This window comes from Oncorhynchus mykiss, chromosome 23 (genome assembly GCF_013265735.2).
Source record: "Oncorhynchus mykiss isolate Arlee chromosome 23, USDA_OmykA_1.1, whole genome shotgun sequence".
NCBI lineage: Eukaryota > Metazoa > Chordata > Actinopteri > Salmoniformes > Salmonidae > Oncorhynchus > Oncorhynchus mykiss.
Genome location: NC_048587.1, coordinates 47230838 through 47255759, shown reverse-complemented (window position 1 = coordinate 47255759; position 24922 = coordinate 47230838). Strand labels below are relative to the sequence as shown.

Here is a 24922-nt window from a genome sequence, read left to right as displayed (position 1 = left end):
TGCTTTGTCCTGTGCTCCTTTAACCTAGTTTGTATATTCTCTCTGCTGACCCCTACGGGCTGTCTGCGCCTCTTTCCTCTTAAATTGCTCCCCAGGTACCAGGGCTGCTGAGTTTAGGGGCGGACAGTCAGTTGGGGGACACGGGGCTACTACTAGGACCCGGGACTGGTATCCTTTTTTTTATTGTGGAATTTTATTGTTTTGAATATGTTGGTCCGAAATTTGGATTGAGGGTGGGACCTTCATTTTAAGGAGGGGGGTGTCATGGCCCCTCTGCAGTGCAGGGGTGGTTCCTCCTGCAGGCAGAGGAGGGTCGTTAGTGATTGGAGTCACCTGGGCTCAGGGTATTTAAACTGCTTCACTAATCACTCTTGTCTCTCTCTCTGCTCCTCCAGGTATGATCCTGTTTGTTTGTTCCTTTGTAGTTTTCACTCAGTCATATTCACACACACAGATTCATGCATCCCTGCACTTTACACCCTACATTGTGGTACTTTCACACCTCATTCCTTTTTGTTTAAAGTTACTAGTTTTGGTTTACCATAAATAACCTTTTTGATTGGCCTATACCTGTTGTTCGTGTCCCCTCATTTTTGCCACAGGCTATGAGCTGGCCTGTGACAATGACCATATTAGAGACACATATTTCCCCCAGATTACACAGATCCACAAAGAATTCAAAAAAAACAAACAGATTTTGATAATCTCCCATATCTACTGGGTGAAATACCACAGTGTGCCATCACAGCAGCAAGATTTGTGACCTGCTGCCACAAGAAAAGGTCAACCAGTGAAGAACAAACACCATTGTAAATACAACCCATATTTATGCTTATTTATTTTCCCCTTTGTACATTAACCATTTGTACATCGTTACAACACTGTGTGTATATATACATAATATGACATTTGTAATGTCTTAATTCTTTTCAAACGTCTGTGTAATGTTTACTGTTAATTTGTATTGTTTATTTCACTTTTGTATATCTACCTCACTTGCTTTGGCAATGTTAACATGTTTCCCATGCCAATAAAGCCCCTTGAATTGCATTGAGGGAGGTGGAGAGAGGGAGCGGAAAAGGGTGAGATAGCAATAAGACAAAAGTTGCCTGATGCTATGCCTTCATCCATTCCGTGTTAAACCAGATTGGAAAGTCGAATCGGTTGGCTTGAAATTGCTGATGTAACGGCAGTGAACAATGTCCCAAGATCATAATATCGATAGGGCTTTGACCTAGCATGGTTGACATGAGTCAGGAGGAATTTGAGTTGGGTGTCAGCCAGACTTGCACTGACCCTACTCTGGGCTGAATTTTTTTTTTTTTTTTAAACGTACCTAGGCATCAAGAGTAGAGCACAACACAGACCACATTCAGCCCCGCCATCCTCACATGCCCTGCTCTACAGGAATCTTTCACAATGGCCGGGCAGACACCTCAGTGAAGGCTTGAGGTAGACATTGTTACTAAGAACAGATCTAGGATCAGCTTATTGTTCTTCAGGACTACTACCACAAACATGTGGAGGTGAAAAGCAAAACTGACCATAGATCAGCACAGAGGGGGTACTATTAAAGGGAAAATGTTTCACCAGCCACATCACTGGTGACACTTTGCTTCTTGGCTAATATGTTGAAACTTAACTGCTGACGTGCTAAACTTTTTTGGTACTGTATCAAAAGCGGACTAAATAAAAAAATAACAAAAGATCATTTTTGAGTGGATGTTCCCTTGCAGTTAGTGATAAGATGAGGAAGGGTGTTGGCTTGGTTTTAACAGTTGTGCGGAGTTGGTGTGTGTGTCTGTGTGTGGGTGTGTTGTTGGGGAAGTGGTAAAACATGAAGAGGGGGTGTCATCATCACTGTAACAGCCTTGCCAGAAGCTGGGAATGTTAACTATTTAGCAGCCAGGACATTAAATGCTTTGAAGACCATCTGAGGACACTTCCTGTTGATAAGGATGTAGTATCCCGTTGAACAGGTCAGCACACACTGTACATAGATTTTTTTCTATTTTTCTTTCATTTTGTGTTATTGACTGTACGTTTGTTTATGTGTAACTCTGTGTTGTTTTTGTCGCACTGCTTTGCTTCATCTTGGCCAGGTCGCAGTTGTAAATGAGAACTTGTTCTCAACTGGCCTACCTGGTTAAATAAAGGTGAAATAAATCAAATCAAATAAATAAAAAATGGGCTTTGGATGCCTCTGTGGTGCTTTCTAAAGAGATATTGGAAATCAGTTTCATTACTCTGTGCCATGAAAATTGAATGAAGAATTCAATAAATAAATCATATAATCTATAAATACATTAATCTGTTGGTGTTTAAGACGTTACAGACTGAGGATAGAGACAGGTTTGTGGGCAGAATGGTTTAATTTTACATCAGGCTTGTGACACCTGAGGGTTTTAAACGGTAAGTATAGTCAGGTCAATTGATAACTCGTTTTGGGAGATGTAGCCTGCCCACTACAGCTTCAGGTGTACAAGTGTCTTTCCTATATGATGGGACATATAAAGATGAATCATACTGTAAACGAACCCTTAAAAACGTTTGCTCATTGGGGCTATATTTTGGAATATGTCTTGCAGTTAGAGGAGCGTGCTCGTTCATACAGTATATTCCCCTTGCATGTTCTCTGCTGCTGATTCGACGATGGCCACGTCAGTTTTTGACTAGCCCGCCCCTTATTCACCGACACTCTGTTGAAGCTGAATGCACTAGCTGCGTTGTGCAGCTACGAGACCGGCCACAAGAAGACACAGTACTTTATGATACATTCTGAATTATAAATACGGATTTTGTGGGTTATCATAAAAAAACTACTGGCATTTAATCGTGTCCTATCTGTGTCAATGTCTCTTAGCCTACTTGCCCAGGTAAGTTTTTCTTTGCGCTCAACTTTTTGTTTTGCTTATGCAGTTTACCATTTCATTCGGCTATTTGTTTAAGTATGAAGGCTATTCATTAACCTTCTATAAATGTAATCTCGCAAATATCCATAGACTCACTGTGTCAAGTGAAAGTAAAGTATGGAGTAAAGTTGTTTTGGTTTGTTTAAATTGTTTAATGTTACCTAACTGTCTATTCACAATCAAGTCATCATATTTTATATCTGGAACTATGTATGCAGTCTATGTATACGGTTCTATGGTCCTGTAGCCTAACTTTAGCCTAACATGCACATATGTTATTGTGGGAAAAGTGTCTTGGGTCTGTCCATAGATCATTTGTCATGAAACATAATCTGGCCTGCAGTATATTTTAGGGTTGCTTGTGTTGCAATATATAACAGGTCTATGCTTAGGTCTTATCAGATCAACAATATTGTCCACAAATTATATGCATTATAAACTGGGTGTTTCAAGCCCTGAATGCTGATTGGCTGAAAGCCCTGGTATATCAGATCATATACCACCGGTATGACAAAACGTTTAGTTTTACTGCTCTAATTACGTTGGTAATCAGTTTATAATAGCAATAAGGCACCTCTGTTATTACACTGTTGCATAGGGGGACCCACTAACTGACATATCAACACATTCATGATGCAGCCTCTCCAAATGTCAAGGGTAGCAGCACTACTTAAAACAAAGGTCTCATTACTCTGACCTCATTAGGGAGATCACCCAATATAATTGATTGGAGAGCTTGTTAGCTTCACAGCTAACTCATGGGGCGGCAGGGTAGCCTAGTGGTTAGAGCGTTGGACTAGTAACCGGAAGGTTGTGAGTTCAAACCCCCGAGCTGACATGGTACAAATCTGTCGTTCTGCCCCTGAACAGGCAGTTAACCCACTGTTCCCAGGCCGTCATTGAAAATAAGAATTTGTTCTTAACTGACTTGCCTGGTTAAATAAAGGTAAAAAAAAATAAAAAAAAAAAAAATAATGAAACACTAGATGGAATCAGGCAGATCAATGGAGAGGGTAGGCTCTGTGGTAACATGTTTGTTACTCGATAGCAATGTGCTCTTGGTGCTTAGCTTGCAACACCAGGCAGGTCTATAATTGATCTATTCAGTAGACCTGTTTAAACCATCACATGCCTCTATAGATGTTTGGTTTTCAGTTTTAGCCAGGCGCCGGTCTTACTTGTGCATATTGGACCCAAAAGACCGAGCAAACACCTAAAATCTGAATCTGATGATGAGGTATTCCTTACAAGTTGGCCTTGTCCAATGAGATCCCTTTATTTGAACCCTGGCCAATTGTACCTGTGCCCCACATTCCTCCCATGTGATCCCTTTGGCAGAAAGAAGGGTAAAGAGGGGTGGTTGGAGACAGAGAGAAGGGTAAAGAGGGGTGGTTGGAGACAGAAAGAAGGGTAAAGAGGGGTGGTTGGAGAGAGAGAGAAGGGTAAAGAGGGGTGATTGGAGAGAGAGAGAAGGGTAAAGAGGGGTGGTTGGAGAGAGAGAGAAGGGTAAAGAGGGGTGGTTGGAGAGAGAGAGAAAGGTAAAGAGGGGTGGTTGGAGAGAGAGAGAAAGAAGGGTAAAGAGGGGGGTTGGAGAGAGATAGAGACAGAAGGGTAAAGAGGGGGGTTGGAGAGAGAGAGAGAGAGAGAGAGAGAGAGAGAGAGAGAGAGAGAGAGAGAAACAAGGGTAAAGAGGGGGGTTGGAGAGAGAGAGAGAAACAAGGGTAAAGAGGGGGGGTTGGAGAGAGAGAGAGAAACAAGGGTAAAGAGGGGGGGTTGGAGAGAGAGAGAAACAAGGGTAAAGAGGGGTGGTTGGAGAGAGAGAGAGAAAGAAGGGTAAAGAGGGGGGGTTGGAGAGAGAGAGAAGGGTAAAGAGGGGGGTTGGAGAGAGAAAGAGAAGGGTAAAGAGGGGGGTTGGAGAGAGAGAGAGAAGGGTAAAGAGGGGTTTGGAGAGAGAGAGAGAGAAGGGTAAAGAGTGGGGGTTGGAGAGAGAGAAAGAAGAGTAAAGAGAGGTGGTTGGAGAGAGAGAGAAGGGTAAAGAGGGGTGGTTAGAGAGCGAGATAAGGGTAAAGAGTGGGGGTTGGAGAGAGAGAGAAGGGTAAAGAGTGGGGGTTGGAGAGAGAAAGAAGAGTAAAGAGGGGGTTGGAGAGAGAGAGAAAGAAGGGTAAAGAGGGGGGTTGGAGAGAGAGAGAAACAAGGGTAGAGAGGGGTGTTGGAGAGAGAGAGAGAAACAAGGGTAGAGAGGGGGGGTTGGAGAGAGAGAAACAAGGGTAAAGAGGGGTGGTTGGAGAGAGAGAGAGAGAAAGAAGGGTAAAGAGGGGGGGTTGGAGAAAGAGAGAAGGGTAAAGAGGGGGTTGGAGAGAGAGAGAGAAAGAAGGGTAAAGAGGGGGGGTTGGAGAGAGAGAGAAGGGTAAAGAGGGGGGTTGGAGAGAGAGAGAAGGGTAAAGAGGGGGGTTGGAGAGAGAGAGAAGGGTAAAGAGGGGGGTTGGAGAGAGAGAGAAAGAAGGGTAAAGTGGGGGGTTGGAGAGAGAGAGAAAGAAAGGTAAAGAGGGGGGTTGGAGAGAGAGAGAGAGAGAGAGAGACAGAAAGAAGGGTAAAGAGGGGGGTTGGAGAGAGAGAGAAAGAAGGGTAAAGGGGGGGTTGGAGAGAGAGAGAGAAACAAGGGTAAAGAGGGGGGGGGTTGGAGAGAGAGAGAAACAAGGGTAAAGAGTGGGGGTTGGAGAGAGAGAGAGAGAAGGGTAAAGAGGGGGGGGGGGTTGGAGAGAGAGAGAATGGTAAAGAGGGGGGTTGGAGAGATAGAGAAGGGTAAAGAAGGGGGTTGGAGAGAGAGAGAGAAGGGTAAAGAGGGGGGTTGGAGAGAGAGAGAAGGGTAAAGAGGGGTGGTTGGAGAGAGAGAGAAGGGTAAAGAGGGGTGGTTGGAGAGAGAGAGAAAGGTAAAGAGGGGTGGTTGGAGAGAGAGAGAAAGAAGGGTAAAGAGGGGGGTTGGAGAGAGATAGAGACAGAAGGGTAAAGAGGGGGGTTGGAGAGAGAGAGAGAGAGAGAGAGAGAGAGAGAGAGAGAGAGAGAGAGAGAGAGAAAGAAGGGTAAAGAGGGGGGGTTGGAGAGAGAGAGAGAAACAAGGGTAAAGAGGGGGGTTGGAGAGAGAGAGAGAAACAAGGGTAAAGAGGGGGGGTTGGAGAGAGAGAGAGAAACAAGGGTAAAGAGGGGGGGTTGGAGAGAGAGAGAAACAAGGGTAAAGAGGGGTGGTTGGAGAGAGAGAGAGAAAGAAGGGTAAAGAGGGGGGGGGGGTTGGAGAGAGAGAGAAGGGTAAAGAGGGGGGTTGGAGAGAGAGAGAGAAGGGTAAAGAGGGGGGTTGGAGAGAGAGAGAGAAGGGTAAAGAGGGGTTTGGAGAGAGAGAGAGAAGGGTAAAGAGTGGGGGTTGGAGAGAGAGAAAGAAGAGTAAAGAGGGGTGGTTGGAGAGAGAGAGAAGGGTAAAGAGGGGTGGTTAGAGAGCGAGATAAGGGTAAAGAGTGGGGGTTGGAGAGAGAGAGAAGGGTAAAGAGTGGGGGTTGGAGAGAGAAAGAAAGAAGGGTAAAGAGGGGGGTTGGAGAGAGAGAGAAACAAGGGTAGAGAGGGGGGTTGGAGAGAGAGAGAGAAACAAGGGTAGAGAGGGGGGGTTGGAGAGAGAGAAACAAGGGTAAAGAGGGGTGGTTGGAGAGAGAGAGAGAGAAAGAAGGGTAAAGAGGGGGGGTTGGAGAAAGAGAGAAGGGTAAAGAGGGGGTTGGAGAGAGAGAGAGAAAGAAGGGTAAAGAGGGGGGGTTGGAGAGAGAGAGAAGGGTAAAGAGGGGGGTTGGAGAGAGAGAGAAGGGTAAAGAGGGGGGTTGGAGAGAGAGAGAAGGGTAAAGAGGGGGGTTGGAGAGAGAGAGAAAGAAGGGTAAAGTGGGGGGTTGGAGAGAGAGAGAAAGAAAGGTAAAGAGGGGGGTTGGAGAGAGAGAGAGAGAGAGAGAGAGAGAGAGACAGAAAGAAGGGTAAAGAGGGGGGTTGGAGAGAGAGAGAAAGAAGGGTAAAGGGGGGGTTGGAGAGAGAGAGAGAAACAAGGGTAAAGAGGGGGGGGTTGGAGAGAGAGAGAAACAAGGGTAAAGAGTGGGGGTTGGAGAGAGAGAGAGAGAAGGGTAAAGGGGGGGGGGGGGGTTGGAGAGAGAGAGAATGGTAAAGAGGGGGGTTGGAGAGATAGAGAAGGGTAAAGAAGGGGGTTGGAGAGAGAGAGAGAAGGGTAAAGAGGGGGGTTGGAGAGAGAGAGAAAGAAGGGTAAAGAGGGGGGTTGGAGAGAGAGAGAAAGAAGGGTAAAGAGGGGGGTTGGAGAGAGAGAGAAAGAAGGGTAAAGAGGGGGGTTGGAGAGAGAGAGAAAGAAGGGTAAAGAGGGGGGTTGGGGAGAGAGAGAGAGGAGGGTGAAGAGGGGAGGTTGGAGAGAGAGAGAGAGAAGGGTAAAGAGGGGGGGTTGGAGAGAGAGAGAATGGTAAAGAGGTGGGTTGGAGAGATAGAGAAGGGTAAAGAAGGGGGTTGGAGAGAGAGAGAGAAGGGTAAAGAGGGGGGTTGGAGAGAGAGAGAAGGGTAAAGAGGGGGGTTGGAGAGAGAGAGAAAGAAGGGTAAAGAGGGGGGTTGGAGAGAGAGAGAAAGAAGGGTAAAGAGGGGGGTTGGGGAGAGAGAGAGAAAGAAGGGTAAAGAGTGGGGGTTGGAGAGAGAGAGAAAGGTGAAGAGGGGGGGTTGGAGAGAGAGAGAGAAGGGTAAAGAGGGGGGGGGTTGAAGAGCGAGAGAAACAAGGGTAAAGGGGGGGGGTGTTGGAGAGAGAGAAACAAGGGTAAAGAGGTTGGGTTGGAGAGAGAGAAAGAAGGGTAAAGAGGGGGGTTGGAGAGAGAGAGAAGGGTAAAGAGGGGGGGTTGGAGAGAGAGAGAGAGAGAAGGGTAAAGAGGGGGGGTTGGAGAGAGAGAGAAACAAGGGTAAAGACGGGGGGTTGGAGAGAGAGAGAAAAACAAGGGTAAAGAGGGGGGTTGGCGAGAGAAAGAAGGGTAAAGAGTGGGGGTTGGTGAGAGAGAGAAGGGTAAAGAGGGGTGGTTGGAGAGAGAGAGAGAAGGGTAAAGAGGGGGGGGGTTGGAGAGAGAGAGAGAAACAAGGGTAAAGAGGGGGGGGGTTGGAGAGAGAGAGAGAAACAAGGGTAAAGAGGGGGGGGGTTGGAGAGAGAGAGAGAAACAAGGGTAAAGAGGGGGGGGTTGGAGAGAGAGAGAGAAACAAGGGTAAAGCGGGGGGTTGGAGAGAGAGAGAGAGAAGGGTAAAGAGGGGGGTTGGAGAGAGAGAAAGAAGAGTAAAGAGTGGGGGTTGGAGAGAGAGAAAGAAGTGTAAAGAATGGGGGTTGGAGAGAGAGAGAGAAGGGTAAAGAGGGGGGGTGGAGAGAGAGAAAGAAGAGTAAAGAGTGGGGGTTGGAGAGAGAGAAAGAAGTGTAAAGAATGGGGGTTGGAGAGAGAGAGAGAAGGGTAAAGAGGGGGGGTGGAGAGAGATTAAAGGAAGCTATGGATGCTTGTTGTAGAAGCAAAAATGTTTTCTTAGTTTAGGAGAAGTGTTGCTCTCTTTTCCTTGGATTCAAATAGAGCAACAGCTAAGAGGAATGTAAGGTAATTGGATGTCACAGGGGGAGTGAAGAAATGCAGTCTTATCTTGTATGTTTGTTCACCTGGTTAAGTTAGTGAGGGAGGGACTTAAAAAGGGACTGGAGTTTGGCAAGGAGGAGATGGGTCAAATGAACACTGGTTGGGATACCTGACAAGTCATTATTCTGTATAAAATCCTGACTCATTCAATCAATTAAATTAGAGATAACTGAGAGTACAGTATCTCTCCAGCAGGTTCGTGTTATTTGTCATCTTGTTCTGGGGGAGCCCTAAACCTAACCCTAACCTTAAGCCTGACCCGAACCACACTGCTAACCTTAATGGCTAACCTTAACCTTAAATGAAGAGAAAAGCACATTTATGTTTTCATACATTTTTACCATATAGCCAATTTTTTATTTGCCGCTTGCCCATCTAGCAGAAATCACTCAGTTCTGCCTACAGGGCAAGATTCATGACAATAAACACCAACCGCATCTCTCCAGTCTTTTGATCTAGCTGTGTGTCTGTGCGTGTATCTCTCCAAACCCTGAGAACTTGATCCAGTACAGTAACACAGCCAGCCAGTCTCAGACCTGAAGGTGGTTTGGTTCTCCTTGTCTGTCTCTGATGTGATGGAGAGAGAGAGAGAGGCCAGAGATGTTGCTCCCAGGAATCTGTTCACGCACACAACTCCTATTAGAGCCGGGCTTCTCTGGTTTACATCTAGGGTGCATCCCAAATGGAACCCTATTCACTACAGAGTGCAATCCTTTTGACCAGAGGCCTATGGGCCTATGGGCTCTGTTCAAAAGTAGGGACTAGGGTGCCATTTGGCACGCCACCATACCATACCTCACATGCCAGGCAGTGAACATCTACCATGCCTCAGCTTGGCTCACAGGCATGGCAGATACATGGTGGAGGAATGGATGGATGGGTCTGTGGTGTAGCCTAAAGCACAGATGTTCAGGAAACCCCCTGAATACTTCACTTGTATCATTTTGGCCTTTTTGAAATTTGTTTAGAAATGTTGAGCCAGTTGAATTACTGTCAAAACAGAAACTATTGTAGCAGTTACTACTTGGGTAGTGGCAGGAAAACAGACTAGAGTAGAAAAAGGAGTGGAAAATTTGGTGAATACACAAAATTGACCGTAACAGCTGCACTCCAAACACCAGATGATTTATGTTTCACTATATTCCTGTGTGTGCCTTGCCCATGCACCAGGTACCATGACCTACCATATATAACTCCCTGTCTCCCCCTCTCTATCTCTCCCACAGCAGACGACATGTTTTCAGTGAGGCCAAGTTTGCTTCCCAGATCCTGATAACCAGAGAGAACCAGCACAGACCCATAGAGAGGGAGGTCAGAGCCAGGACAGAGCCCAGGAGAAGAAAGGCCAAAAAGAGGGAGTCTGGACGGTCGGACGAGGGCAAGAAGAGATCCAGGGATTAGGGGCTAATCCAGGCCACAACCAATCCCCAGAGAAGTCCCCCCTTTTTGCTTCTGAAAACACAGACAGCCGCCCGGATTACTGCATTAAACGTATTACCTTTTAGAGACTTAACATAACAGGGTTTGGTTTCAGCCCTGCTCAGATGCCTGGATATGCGTACCTCTGAAAACAAATGACCAGAAGGAGAGGAGGAGGAGGACAGGGCAGGGGGGAGATGCTAGGACATATAGGAGACGTATAGGAGACATATAGGAGACGTATAGGAGACATAAGAGACGTATAGGAGACATATAGGAGACATATAGGAGACGTATAGGAGTTGTATAGGAGACATATAAGAGACGTATAGGAGTTGTATAGGAGACATATAGGAGACGTATAGGAGACATATAGGAGACATATAGGAGACATATAGGAGATGTATAGGAGACGTATAGGAGACATATAGGAGCGTGGGGATAAACCTCTGTGCTACAGCTGTGTCTGCAGGAGTCAGACCAAAGGTCAACTAAGTGGCCCTCTATCTCTCTCTTTCCAAGCCCCTTCGAGTCTGGTAAGGACAGACTCGACCCCCACTGAGCGTGGGCCAAAGATCCTCCGACTGAAACAGGATTACAGTAGAGCAGAGCTCCAGGCCCTTCTGTTAGTAAAGTATGATGGGGTCAAGATACCTCTCCTCCTCTTGAAATACATGATTGAAACTGAGGAGTGTCTGCTTCATATTCACACACAGGCTGAGAAGGGCATGATTGCTTTCGCCTCTGCGGCTCACAGTCACACAGGAGGGTTAGTAAGAGATGTTGAGGTAGTGGTGTGAACTCTGACTGTATGAAGTCTGGTTATGACTGTCTGGTTAGTGCTCTCTAGAGGTTCAACATCACACCTAATAGAAGTCTGGTGAGTAAACCCCTGGTACTGCTCTCTCTCCTCTGGTCTGTGGTGTGAGGTGTGCTTCCTCCCTCTGCTGCTCCCAGCTGCCCCTCTTAAAACGCCAGCCAGTCGAGACCTAGAGAGAACCTGGGACTGTAGTTAGGAGCAAATTGAAAGTCTGCTTTAACTGTGACCCAATTCCATTCAGAGGTCTGTTCCAAGTCATTAATAAAGCCAGGCTATTGCGCGTGGGAGGGCCTCGGCAGTGGAAAGCACTTAAAAGAACCAGAAGACCTTGTCAGTGTACTCTAGAATATGAAAATATTTCGGAAAGCGATATCCATTACTCCACTGGTTAAAGAGAACACAGGAAAATGATTTGCCCGTCTCCTGCCAGCGTTGACCCACTGGTGTAAAGTCAGATAAGTGATTTTCTTCGCTGACTTTTGTCAGTATTTTGTGCACTTTTGGCCCTGTGTTTTTATCTGCTGGAACAAACTTGGCATGTTTGTATACGAGGTTTCTGCTGCTGGTGAAATCCGTTTGAAGTGCTGAATGAGGGTCCCTACCCTGCTCTTAAAGACGGATAAAACAAGTATTTCAGTGAAATATGACGTGATATGATTAATTAGCCCTCACGTTGTAGCAAGACACAGGACGAGAGAGAATCAAAATACCCTGAATCTCCCAGAAAAACCAGACTGACGTTTAATTTGTTCACGAGAGCAGCGACAGGAGAGTTACTGTGGTCTAAATTTAGATAGTTCCAGAACAATGGACTTTGGAACCCGGAACGTTGATGTCTAACAGAAGGGCAGGGTCTGTAGAAAAAGCTGATCCAGTTACTTTCTAACTGAATGTTCCAGTTAGGGAAGTGTTCTGCCAGACCCCTACCTGGTTCTATGTCAATACACCAAATCAATCTCTAGCAAAGAAAGTCCCTTCAGAATACCTAGACTGTTGTTATAGCTGAATTTGAGCCTCTCCTAGATGGAGAGTCAAATACATTTTTTTTGCTTCATTTTAATAAATGGTTCCAGTGTACAACCGCAGGAGGGATATTTGCAGCTGGTACTGGGGTTCTTCCCGAGCTGATGTTTTATAAACCCAAAGCCCAAAAGAACTGTCGAGCCCAGCGTCTCTGACCACACTCAAACTTGAGGCGGATTCCAGGAACTGAACGGCATACTTTTCTCCTCCATTTCTCTCCACTTAATCCAGCTCGATATGGATGACAACAAACAGCAGCAAATGGGACTGAAATTGCAAACAGCACATGATAACAAGAGAATACAATAGATTTCTCCATTACTGAGGTTGACCCTACAAAACCTGATGTTGAAATTCTATTCAAAACGATCACAATCATTACTTTTGAGACACACAATTCACCTTGGGAGCATTTCTAAAGCAACTCTCCAGTAACAGTTTCTCCAAAGATATTTGAAACAATATTTTCATCCCATTTTTTAGAGGACTTAAAGGGATTTTTGTCATTTTTAGAAGACCGTACCCTTGGCCATCACCATGAACCTGGGGAAGATCCCTGGGCTGAAGGGCCTGGTGGCCGGCTCTCAGGGGAAACGTCGTTTCAAAGGGGACCTCACCCTGGACATGATCAGTCCGCCGCTGGGGGACTTCCAACATACCATGCACGTGGGCCGCGGAGGGGACGTGTTCGGGGACACCTCGTTCCTCAGCAACCATGGGGGGGCCACCAACAGAAACGGGGATGCTGATTCTGTCACAAGCCCTGACAACAAGATTGGGGCGTTCTTCTCTCGGACCCTCCGGCGTGTTCGGAAGACACCAGAGCGTCCCAGGGGAGGATCCAAGGACCTGTCCCCGCCACCCCCTCCCATATCCCCCATTATCAAGAATGCAGTGTCCCTCCCCCGACTGGATGTGGACTCACCAAACGGGTGCCCTGCTAAAAACCTCTTCCCAGCCTCTCCTACCTCCCTGGAGGAGACCACTTATGGTTATGGTGAGTCTTACTGTACACCTACATTCACACACACACCTATGCATATACACCTTACATATGTACATACACATTCACACACACACAGTCACACTCACACAATTCACACTCACATACAAACACACATTCCCGTACACATACATTCACACACACTCACATAAACATACACACATTCAGATACATTTGGGGCGGCAGGTAGCTTAGTGGTTAGAGCGTCGGGCCAGTAACTGAAAGGTTGCTGGATCGAATCCCCGAGCTGATAAGGTAAAAACTGTTCCCCGGTAGGTATTGTAAATAAGAATTTGTTCTTAACTGACTTGCCAAGTTAAATAAAGGTAAAATAAATATACACACAGAGATACACATTCACACACTGTATGCACGCATCCACACAATAAGTGAACATGCAACTGTACCTGTGGAGGCTTGTAGTAGCTCCTGGACCTAATGTCTTGGCTTTAGCTCAGCAGGCTAACACAGTCTTGTTGCATGCAAGAGACTTGGATTTGATACATGGTCAGTCATAGAAGCAGTAGCTGCCATTGGACAAGCTGTAAAAACGAGCCACAGATTTTCCACAGCTGTCATGATGAATCACCTTGGTTCATACACAACAACCCTCAGCAGCTTGTTGTGTGATAAGAGAAAGCCACGCCAGACATGACTGTGCTGCTATATGTCTGGTCTGAGGCCCAGTGTGACTGACATTAGTTTTTACAATCACTTTGGCACTCATTTCAGAACCTTGTGGTAATTTTTTAAAACTCTAGACACAAAACGGTCATCACTTGTAACACAGGATGTCCAAAACATTGCATTGTGCATTCATATCTTTAAAGAAACCTTGCACTCGCAGAATCATTGGTTCAAATAACTCATTTATCATGAAATACTATTTAGATTACCCACACACAAGATACCGATAGTTTCACTGTGTAGTTGTTCGTACAATCATTAAATATTGTAGTACAAAATATGTGATACATGTTTCATTATGGTTCTACACGTAAATACATCACTGTAAAAGGACTAGTAAAGAGAGTACTACAGACAGTGGAATCATTGAACAACATCTGAAATGTATTGATGATACAAATACAATAAAATCACAACATAGGTATCTTTGAATCAAAGCAAAAATAATTAGCTACAAAGAAAAAACTACAGTAAAATGTCAACTGCAGTGTTCCTCACCTGGCTTACTGTAAAAAGCAAAACAAAGGATTGATTATTGTACTTCTATATTTCCATCAACCTTGTCTTATCCACACTACAATGGATGTTTTCATTAGCCAAACATCTTGGGAAGAATCTTCGGGCCTGGCGAATCCAGGCCTGACACTGGTCTGCCGTGATGTCATTGCATGCGTCATCCATGGCCTGGAGAAGGGTGGCTTGTTTGTGAGGGCGCCTATCATATACCTTCCACCTCCATGTGGAGAAAAATTCCTTAATCGGGTTAAGGAAAGGAGAGCATGGGGGTAAGTACAGGATTGTAAATTGTGGATGGGCCTGAAACCATGCTTGCACCATTTGAGCATGGTGAAACCTGACATTATCCCACACAATGACATAGGTCACGCCATCAACTCTACAGACCTGATTTAGCTCATCAAGGAAGGTTACAAGGAGAGCTGCATTATATGATCCAATATATCTTCCGATATAGCCGCACACATGGTGATGTTGGCCCCACGCTGTCCAGGTACTTGGATGGTTGCCTGCTGGCCAATGAAATTCCGACCTCTCCTCGTCTTGGCCAGGTTGAAGCCTGCCTCATCCAAAAAGAGGAATTTGGGATGCTTTTCATCAGCATCCAGCTCCATCACCCTCTAAAAATACATTTTGGAAAGAGAATTACTGATGTAGATGTAGACTTTTTATGGAATTTTTCATAACAGGCATCTTGAAACTGAACATACTCAGTCCTCAGTTGCTTCACTCTGTCTGCATTTCTTTCAAAAGGCACATGGTATAGTTGTTTTAGAGACTCCTGGTGCCTTTTCAGCATGCGTGCAATAGTTGTTCAACAATGTGGAAGCCATAAGTTTGCCAAGTCCTCATTGTCCAAGATGTGCTGCCGAATTTATGTAAGGCGAATATCATTTCTGTCCCGAACCAAATTGAGCACAGCCTACTCTTGTTGGTCAGTCAGAATTTTGCCTCTGCCTCACCTATTTGGCCTAGTCGCAATTCTGCAAGGAAAAGTACAGTGAGAACACATTTAGTCACATCACGTGCTCTGTGGTACATATTGGCATGCAGTATACAGTCATTTGACAATTGAGAGTAGTCTAATGTTTAGTGCATGCTGAAGACTTACCGGTTCTCATTGCGGAAAGTTCTGATGATTGAGGCCACGGTTGATCTTCTGAGGTTTGGTTGAATCATTGTAGCTGCCTCAAGCATTGTCCTGCCAGGATTTACAACATGGTCTACAACTGTTGCTCGGATTTCATTGCTGCCGCTGCCTTGTCCTCTACCACATTCCCACACATCTCTTAAACGAGGCCCACGACCACCTCTCAGAAGAGGTGCTTGTCCCCTGCCATTCCTTTGACGACCACGTCCTCCCACTGCTTGACCTCAATTGTGACCTGGATCACCTGCCGGCTCCGTGTTATCGCTATGTTGTTGTAGGTGGATACCACTCATTTCCCTATATTCTCGTACCACAATGTGAAATCAATCATCAGTAACGAGTTGGCAGTATTGGAATAGCAATTACTTTATTAGGTACACCTGCATGTTAACGCAAATAGCCTGCTCCTTCAAACAGTGAATCATGTGACTGCCTGCAACTCAATATATAGAGTATATAGAGTAGAGCGCTTTAGTTGATGTTCGACTAAACATCAGAACGGGCAAGCGCCGTAATCTAAGCAACTTTGATCGTGGGATGATTGTTGGTGCCACACATGGTGGTTCCAGCATCTCAGAAACAGCTGCCCTCCTGGGATTTTTACGCACTAAAGTCTCTAGAGTTTACAGAGAATGGTGCGATAAACAAAACACATTCAGTGAGCGGCAGTTCTGTGGGAAAAATACCTTGTTAATGAGAGAGGTCAGAGGAGAATGTCCAGACTTATTCAAGCTAACAGAAAGGCCAAAAATGCTCAAATAACAGCATTTAAAACAGTGGTGTGCAGAAGGGCATCTCTTAACGTATAACACCGTGAATAATTCAGGCTGTTATGGAGGCAAAAGGGGGTCCTACCCAGTACTAGATAGGTGTACCTAATAAAATGGCCGGTGAGTGTACAGTAATGTCAAATCTGAAAACATGGCCTGGAAAAGTGGTACATGGGACCATAGAAACAGCGTCTGATAAAGAATGATGATGAAATATTACATCCATAGATAATGTAGTCCAATTGGTTCATGTTCCACAGTAATTGGTGTCAGTGGATCTCATTATCCTGAAACTTTCATGATCTGAACATGTCATATTGTTCATCAGTTTCCATAAAACTTTGCATTCAGAGTCATGCAACAGTTGCTTATCATTTTGAGCAGTTGTATCAATTGATAGTTGGATCATTGTAATGAAATTAATAGACAGTCATCTCAGATGTAATGTGTGAATTGCATTTTGAAATGGTAATACTTTGATGGTAAGTTGTCATTTTGAACAGGTGATTTTAGTGCAATGAACAAATGATCTTAGCTTTATGTGTATTGTGTCCAAGCAATTGGAAATTGCTTGTGAGTTTTGTGTCTAGTTTAGAAAAAAGGTTCTGAAATTAGTGCCAAAGTGATGTTAAAAAACTGTAATATCCTCATGTCTCACGGTGGCTATGAAAAACTCCCTAGAAAGGCCAGAACCTAGGAAGAAACCTAGAGAGGAACCAGGCTATGAGGGCTGGTGTTCAAATGTTCATAAATGACCAGCATGGTCAAATAATAAAAATCACAGTAGTTGTCGAGTGTGCAACAAGTCAGCGCCTCAGGAGTAAATGTCAGTTGGCTTTTCAAAGCCGATCATTGACAGTATCTTTACCACTCCTGCTGTCTCTAGAGAGTTGAAAAGAGAGAGAGAGAGAGAGAGAGAGAGAGAGAGAGAGAGAGAGAGAGAGAGAGAGAGAGAGAGAGAGAGAGAGAGAGAGAGAGAAAAAAAAACTTTAATTCACACAGGACACCGGATAAGCACTACACGATCAAGGGGAGACCTCTCCCCGGCATGAGCTTCCCAAGGACAGCACGTTCAAATCAAAACAGCATCAACAAAGTTAGCAGCTAGCAGTAAAGCTAGCTAGCACTTCAATCGATCTAAAAGTTCTAAAGTAAGTGCTACATGATCAAGGGATAGTACTGTGTGTAGTATAGAATTCTACAGTATACAAAAAAGTATATAGTAAGCACTACACTTAAGGCAACTTCGTAGGAAGAAGGAACACTCAAGAACACAGTTCTATAAAAAAACCTTTAAGTTTGTCAAAGATCTCTTCGCAAAGGAAAAGTGCGGAATCCTAAAAACTCCAAAGCCTGAACTGGAAGAACATCTGGAAAAGGTCCACCAGGACATGAAAAGGCATGAGCAGATAATCATCCCACATGACATCCCACCTATTCAACCACCAGAATTCAATCTGGACACTGACCCTCCAAAATGGAGGGAAGTAGAGAACGTTGTCCGAAGAGCAAGAGCGGCCTCGGCTCCTGGGCCTAATGGAGTACCATACAAGCTCTACAAGAACGCATGGCGAAGGGCTGGTGGTGTGCTAATCCCGAAAGAGAAGGATGCGACAGACATCAGTCAATTCCGACCAATCTCCCTTCTCAACGTCGAAGGGAAGATCTTTTTCAGTATAATAGCACAGAGGCTGTCCACTTATCTGGAAAGGAACAAGTACATTGATACATCTGTACAGAAAGCAGGCATTCCTGGTTTCTCTTGTTGCCTGGAACATACTAGTATGATTTGGCACCAGATCCAAACAGCTAAGAAGGACAAGAGAGACCTCTATGTCATCTTCCTCGACCTGGCCAATGCCTTTGGCTCAGTTCCCCATGAACTCCTCTGGGAATCCTTCAACTTTTTCCACGTACCAGAACCCATCACTACACTGGTAAAGGCCTATTTCCAAGACCTGCAATTGTGTTTCACAACACCTGACTTCACAACAACATGGCAGCGCTTGGAAGTAGGCATAATGGCAGGCTGTACAATTTCTCCTCTGGCCTTCACTATGGCCATGGAAGTCATCATCAGGGCATCGAGATGGGTGGTCGGCGGTGAGAGAACTAAGGAGGGGCTCCGTCTCCCACCTATCCGAGCATACATGGATGACATGACTACACTGACCACCACTGCAGCATGCACCAGGCGGCTACTTGCAAAACTGCAGGATAACATCAAGTGGGCCCGGATGAAAATCAAGCCAAGCAAATCTCGAAGCATTTCCATAGTCAAGGGACAGCTTAAAGATGTGAGGTTCTGCATTGGAGATGACCCGATACCAACGGTGTCTGAGCAACCCATCAAGAACCTGGGTAGATGGTACAACGAAAGCCTCCGGGATAAAGATCAAGTGCAGCAAGTAAGGCAGGACATCACCGACGGTCTTGAGAAAATCAACAAGACCCTACTGCCTGGGAGGCTCAAGCTTTGGTGCCTACAGTTTGGACTTCTCCCCCGGGTAATGTGGCCACTCACCGTCTATGAGGTCCCAATAACAACAGTGGAGAAGATGGAGCGAACCATTACCTCATACGTGAAGAAATGGCTGGGTGTCCCACGATGCTTGAGTAACATCGGCCTCTATGGCAAAGGGGTCCTTGAACTACCTCTTACAAGTCTAACGGAGGAGTACAAGTGCTCTAAAGTAAGACTTCAGATGACATTGAAGGACTCCAAAGACCAGACCATTAGCAAGGCTGCACCTCCCCTACAAACTGGACGGAAATGGACATCATCCAAGGCTGTGCAGCAAGCAACATCAGCCCTGAGACACCAAGACATTGTGGGGAATATCCAGCATGGAAGAGGAGGCTTTGGCCTGGCAGCAAGCAAACCAACGTTCCATAAGGCAACAACATCTGAACGCAGGAAGCTGGTGGTCGAGGAGGTGCGCAGACAGGAGGAGACTGCAAGAAGTGCAAAGGCTGTCTCTCTTGCTAAACAAGGGCAATGGACGCAGTGGGAAGGCCTGGAGAGGAGAAAGATCAACCGGAGTGAGCTTTGGCAAATGGAGGCAAGCAACATCAGCTTCATCATAAGAGCTGTTTATGATGTGCTTCCATCACCAAAAAATCTACATCAATGGTATGGCGAGGACTCGACCTGCCCCCTCTGCCCAGCTCCAGCGACTCTCAGGCATATAATGACAGGTTGCAAGACCAGCCTCTCACAAGGCCGCTACACCTGGAGGCACAATCAGGTCCTCAAGAGCCTGGCTGCAGCACTTGAGACCAAGAGGAGTGCAACCAATTCATTACCTCCAAAAACAAGCAATCCCGTCAAAACAACAACATTCATCCGGGAGGGACAGAAAAGGCCCAAGTATCCTCCTACAAAGCCAGAAACTGGACACCTAGCCATGGCCCGGGACTGGAAGATGCTTGTCGATATTGGCCAGCAACTAATTTTTCCACCTGAGATTGCTTCTACCAACCTTAGGCCAGACATGGTACTCTGGTCCCCTTCACGAAAGGCTGTGTACATCATAGAGCTCACAGTCCCGTGGGAAAACTCTGTTGAAGAGGCCTACGAGCGTAAGAAACTGCGTTACACAGAGTTGGCAGCAGACGCAACTCAGCGTGGCTGGAATGCAAAAGTCTGGCCAGTTGAAGTGGGATGCAGAGGATTCGTGGCTTCTTCCACCATCAGGTTGCTGAAAGAACTTGGAATCCATGGACAGGCTCTGCGGCAGACCGTCAGAGCAGTTTCTCAAGCAGCTGAAAGAGGCAGCCAGTGGATCTGGATCAAACGGAAGGACCCTTGCTGGGCTATAACTTCATGACCCCCCACCCCACCCCCACCTGAGAATCCAATTCAGATCCCTCCAACTTGAGGAGGGCATATGAGGTATGCGGTCAGCTGTAGGACTGGCTCAGGGAAGAGGACGCCCCTGCCTTGCATAGTCCCGTGGGACATCTTAATTGGGCATGGGACACAAGCTAAGGCTTGATCACCCTTTAGCTGGCCACCTTTGATGAGAGTGTTTAGTGATTAAAGGCCGAAACACCCACTGATTCGAAGGCACACTACTGAGGATGTGTCCCAAAATTGACATCTTAACCCAGTCTAAGAAATAAACCTCCCATGCCACTCTGTCAACATCACGGCAAATCTCATGCGAGTGCATTCCATCTATTGGCACAATGGACAGTTTTTAACATCTCGTCCCGTGTTTTATGATTCAGGGATACTACAGTATGGGGTATAGGATTCTACAGTATACTATAGAATTCTATTGTAAGTACTATAGTATTCTATACTGACCTACCAAGCAGAAAGGCAGGACCTGCTCATTTGGTCAAAAATGAGTTAATGTCATTTTGCTACATTAAATACATGCTTAATCACGTGGACAAGTATCCTGCCTCTATTGTGTTTTGGAGATAATGAGGGGTCATTTTTAGCAGTAACTGTACTAGATTACTGTGAAACCAAGGTAAATAAAATATATTTTTCTCAGTTCCACGCAATGAGCAGTTACTGCCTTTTTGCTTGGTAGGGCAGTATAGTAAACTATAGTATTTTTTATGTGGGTATGCAGTCGTTTCTTAACGTACCTTGCATCTAGTTGGTTTCCAGTAGGCCATGAGAGCACTAGTGTGTGACAGGTCATGTGAGTGATCTGGCCTGAGAACAACATGCCTAAGAGGTGATGTCTAACTCAAGAGATAGAGCTTGTGTTTGAAACTGGCAGAAGACTCATCACTCTTTGATGACATAGTTTACACTGCCCTCTGTTGGTGATGGGAGAGCATCTATGGAAGTTCCTTTCTGAATTCTCCACTTACCTTCCCAGCAGAAACTGAGCATAGTCCACTTTACTTCCCAGGAGAGACTGAGCATAGTCCACTTTACTTCCCAGGAGAGACTGAGCATAGTCCACTTTACTTCCCAGGAGAGACTGAGCATAGTCCACTTTACTTCCCAGGACAGACTGAGCATAGTCCACTTTACTTCCCAGGACAGACTAGCATAGTCCACTTCATTTCCCAGGAGAGACTAGCATAGTCCACTTTACTTCCCAGGACAGACTGAGCATAGTCCACTTTACTTCCCAGGACAGACTAGCATAGTCCACTTTACTTCCCAGGACAGACTGAGCATAGTCCACTTTACTTCCCAGGACAGACTGAGCATAGTCCACTTTACTTCCCAGGACAGACTAGCATAGTCCACTTTACTTCCCAGGACAGACTAGCATAGTCCACTTTACTTCCCAGGACAGACTGAGCATAGTCCACTTTACTTCCCAGGACAGACTAGCATAGTCCACTTTACTTCCCCGGACAGACTGAGCATAGTCCACTTTACTTCCCAGGACAGACTAGCATAGTCCACTTTACTTCCCAGGACAGACTAGCATAGTCCACTTTACTTCCCAGGACAGACTGAGCATAGTCCACTTTACTTCCCAGGACAGACTAGCATAGTCCACTTTACTTCCCCGGACAGACTGAGCATAGTCCACTTTACTTCCCCGGACAGACTAGCATAGTCCACTTTACTTCCCAGGACAGACTAGCATAGTCCACTTTACTTCCCAGGACAGACTAGCATAGTCCACTTTACTTCCCAGGACAGACTAGCATAGTCCACTTTACTTCCCAGAACAGACTAGCATAGTCCACTTTACTTCCCAGAACAGACTAGCATAGCTTCTTTGAGATTATTCATGAAGGTAGAACTAGGGTGCCAACTGGAATTTGATTTATTCATCCTGTAAAATAGATTTTTAGATGTTTAAGTTTCTTGTCAATAATCTTTCACAAACCAAAATGTTAGGACTAAACTCCTTGTCTCTCCTCCCCCTCAGGTTTGGAGTCAGGTTTCGCCACTCTGCCCCGCCTCTCCCGTTCAGCAGAGCGTCAGTCGCAACAGGGAGGATCTATTTCCTGTACCCCCAATGCCCACGGCTGCTCGCTCACCGATGTCTCCGCCCTCCTGAAGTCCTCCGCATACCCCACCCTGACTTCTGACCCCGGTCACATGACCCAGTATGAGTCCCTGACCTCAATGGCCTCCTTCACCTTTGACCTGGGGCCCTCCCTCATGAGCGAGGTGTTCGGTTTGATTGACAGCCCTAACGGCCACCTAGAGCCCAGCCATGCCTGGGTGGCAGATGAGCCAAGCTGCTCTGCATTTGGGTTTGTGACCAATGAAGGCTCGGAGATGGACTCGGAGATGAATGCCACCACTGCCTCATTGGTGGATTCTCTGCTTCGAGAAGACTGTAGCAGCAGGAAGAGTCCATATGGGATGGAGTGGGAAGAGGAGGAAGAGGAGGCTAGGAGAATGGAGATGAATGGAGGTGGGCAGCATCTTAAAGGGGCGGTGCCTGATTTAGTGATGGGCTCCCCGTCTAGACAGAGGCCTGCTATGGAGAGTGAGATGTTCCAGGGTGCCACTGATGTGCTGGGGGTGCTCTACAGAGTTGGAGGGACCCTGAAGGGGCAGCAGAGGATGGATCTGGAGGGAGAGGTGACCATGGGCCAGACCATGAAGAAAACACCTTACATCTGCATTACCCCTGATGAGGAGGAGGAAATCAAAGTCTGAACAGAACCGACAGACTAAATGGACAACAATTATTTTAACCAGAAGTACCTACTACAGATTTGGGATTATTGCTTAATTCCTTGTAAATACTTTTGTCTTAAGAAAAACATTTTTTTTCCATCAATGAGGCTAGCTTATTGACCTGAGTCACCCTTGAACCCTTCTTCATCATATTCTAATATTCATTGGAGAAATTGAATTTTATAAGTCGTCAGAAGACTCACTTGAAGACTTTGCTATTATTTGTTGAAAGATTATGGAGTCTGACAGTTCCCCAAGCGAACATACTGTATTGAAGGAGCTTGAACAGGCTAATAATAGCTTTTAAAAGAGGTCACTGGAACCAGTGGCGAACAAAGAGATGGGATAGAAAGTGTCAGAGTGTACCAGAGAAAGTGGTCGTTGGACACAGAGGAGTTACCATGGAAACACTAAAGATGTTGCTCAACAGTGTGTAAGTCTGTTAACAGCTGGTTATATATAGTCAGTTTGGACTTCCTGAGCAAAATGCTCAATGTGTGACTTCATAGAACTATTCAAGGCAACAGGCAGGACACAAAGATGAAGCAGTAGCCATTTCTAGCCATTCAAACACTACACCAAGAGAGAGATCTCAAGTCTTAGAACATGACGTTAACTACAGGAAAACAATCATATTTTGGCTGGTGCTTACACTTTTTATTGGTCTATAGATACCGTATGAAGCACAAACCCTGAGAAATTTACTCAGAAGTTAAATAGAATAAGGTAATTTTGTACAATGTTGTAGTATAAGTATAATGTTTGGACAGTAAGTTTGTTAATTCACATATTAACATCATACTCCATTTCGAAATGTTTCTCAAATTCATTATGGGTCTAACTCATATTGCTTTTTCAATTGATAGTCACCTGCTTGTCTACTATTCTGTCAACTAATGGTTGAATCCTCTTTTTAAAGCAGTGTCTTCTATCCATATAACTGTGCTGCTGTTGACACCAATGAGATTTCTATAATGATAATAATAAATGCAATAAAATGTTTTTAATTAGCATGAATACTTTATTTACATGTCTGAAAACATACTGTACTACAAAACAGCTCTAAATAAATCACAACACATTTTGCATATACAGAGGCTTCAAAGAGTACTCACATCCCTTGTATTCGAGACACGACAATCTCACCCATCTACACACAATACACCATAAGGACAAAGTGAAAATATGATTTTAGAAATGTTTGAAAATGTATTGAGAATTAAATACAGAAATATCGAATTTCCACCCCTGAGTCAATACTTTGTAGAAGCATCTTTGGCATGTCTGCTTTTTTTTAACCAACTGTATCTACCAATAGGTGTCCTTCTTTGTGAGGCAAAGGAAAACCTCCCTTTGTGGTTGAATCTGGGTTTGAAATGCACAGCTCGACTGAGGGACCTTACAGATAAATGAGTCATTCAAAAATCATGTTAAACACTGTTATTGCACACAGTCTGAGTCCATTCAACTTATTATGTGACTTGTTAAGCACATTTCTACTCCTGAACTTATTTAGGCTTGCCATAACAAAGAGGTTGAATACTTATTTACTCGAGACATTTCAGCATTTCATTTGTAGTTCATTTGTACAAATTTTGAAAAACAGAATTTCACTTTGATATTATGGGGTATTGTGCCAGTGACACAAACATCTAAATGGAATCTATTTTAAATTCAAGCTGTAACTCAACAACATGAAAAAAGTCAAGGGGTGTGAATGATTTCTGAAGAAACTGTATGGTACCGCTCAAGCTACAAAGCACTTGGAACTGTCTGCAGAAGCCCAATACATCTCTGGCCTTGATACGCAACCCAAACAAGGTGACACCAAATGTCAGGTTACAGTCTACATTTGTACCTAAAGCATAAGAAAACTTCTTTACACACGCTTAGATGACACTCTATATCGCTACCTCATCACTGCGCTATAGAGGTCACCTGTTTGCTCATCAGTACTGGGGGCTTGGGTGGTGGGATTTGAGGGGGCCTAATTGCACCCTTTTTGTTTGAGGCCTTCTTCAGGACCGGAGCTAGGGGCTTGGGTGCAGGGTGTGGCTGGGTTTTGGGTGCCTCTGCTGGGGCTGGAGGTGCTGGGGTCCTGGGTCTGGAGTATGTAGCGACCACCTGCTCTTTACCAGGGATGGACCGCTTATGTTGAAAGAAGGAACTCCTCGCTGTGAAAAGAGAGAAAGAGGTAGTTGGGTGTTGAGGATTGATTGAGGATGAGTCTTATTGTGACTATATATGTGCATTATTATATTAGAGTATTTGTCTTTACATCGACTTGAAACTCAACCTGTTGGTTGTGGTAGTGCAACA

General features: G+C 45.3%; 2 protein-coding genes and 1 long non-coding RNA gene across 5 annotated transcripts in view; 1 reads left to right on the top strand and 2 right to left on the bottom strand.

The window, feature by feature from the left end:
* Positions 1 to 1324: 1324 nt before the first annotated feature.
* LOC110502880 (cdc42 effector protein 1) lies at positions 1325 to 23613 on the top strand. Of its 2 annotated transcripts, none has more exons than XM_036960612.1 (3): positions 1325 to 1979; positions 9817 to 12849; positions 21840 to 23613. In XM_036960612.1, exons 2-3 carry the CDS (start codon positions 12390 to 12392, stop codon positions 22580 to 22582), a joined length of 1203 nt encoding a protein of 400 aa, XP_036816507.1. In that variant the 5' UTR covers positions 1325 to 1979; positions 9817 to 12389; the 3' UTR covers positions 22583 to 23613. The 2 variants fall into 2 exon arrangements, with proteins under 2 accessions (XP_036816507.1, XP_036816506.1); XM_036960611.1 differs by lacking the exon at positions 1325 to 1979 and adding an exon at positions 2115 to 2876.
* On the bottom strand, positions 14413 to 15856 carry LOC110502881. The gene is made up of 3 exons (XR_002470387.2): positions 15170 to 15856; positions 14769 to 15041; positions 14413 to 14678 (listed from the first exon to the last, which is right to left on the bottom strand). It is a non-coding gene; the product is annotated as an uncharacterized LOC110502881 (long non-coding RNA).
* Positions 23611 to 24922, bottom strand: part of LOC110502878 (SH3 domain-binding protein 1) — a 21457-nt gene continuing 20145 nt past the window's right edge. For both annotated transcript variants that reach the window (XM_021581225.2, XM_036960610.1), the window contains one exon: positions 23611 to 24777. In XM_021581225.2, the coding sequence (XP_021436900.2) occupies positions 24521 to 24777 (257 nt within the window). In that variant the 3' untranslated portion in view covers positions 23611 to 24520. The remainder of the gene's footprint in view (positions 24778 to 24922) is intronic.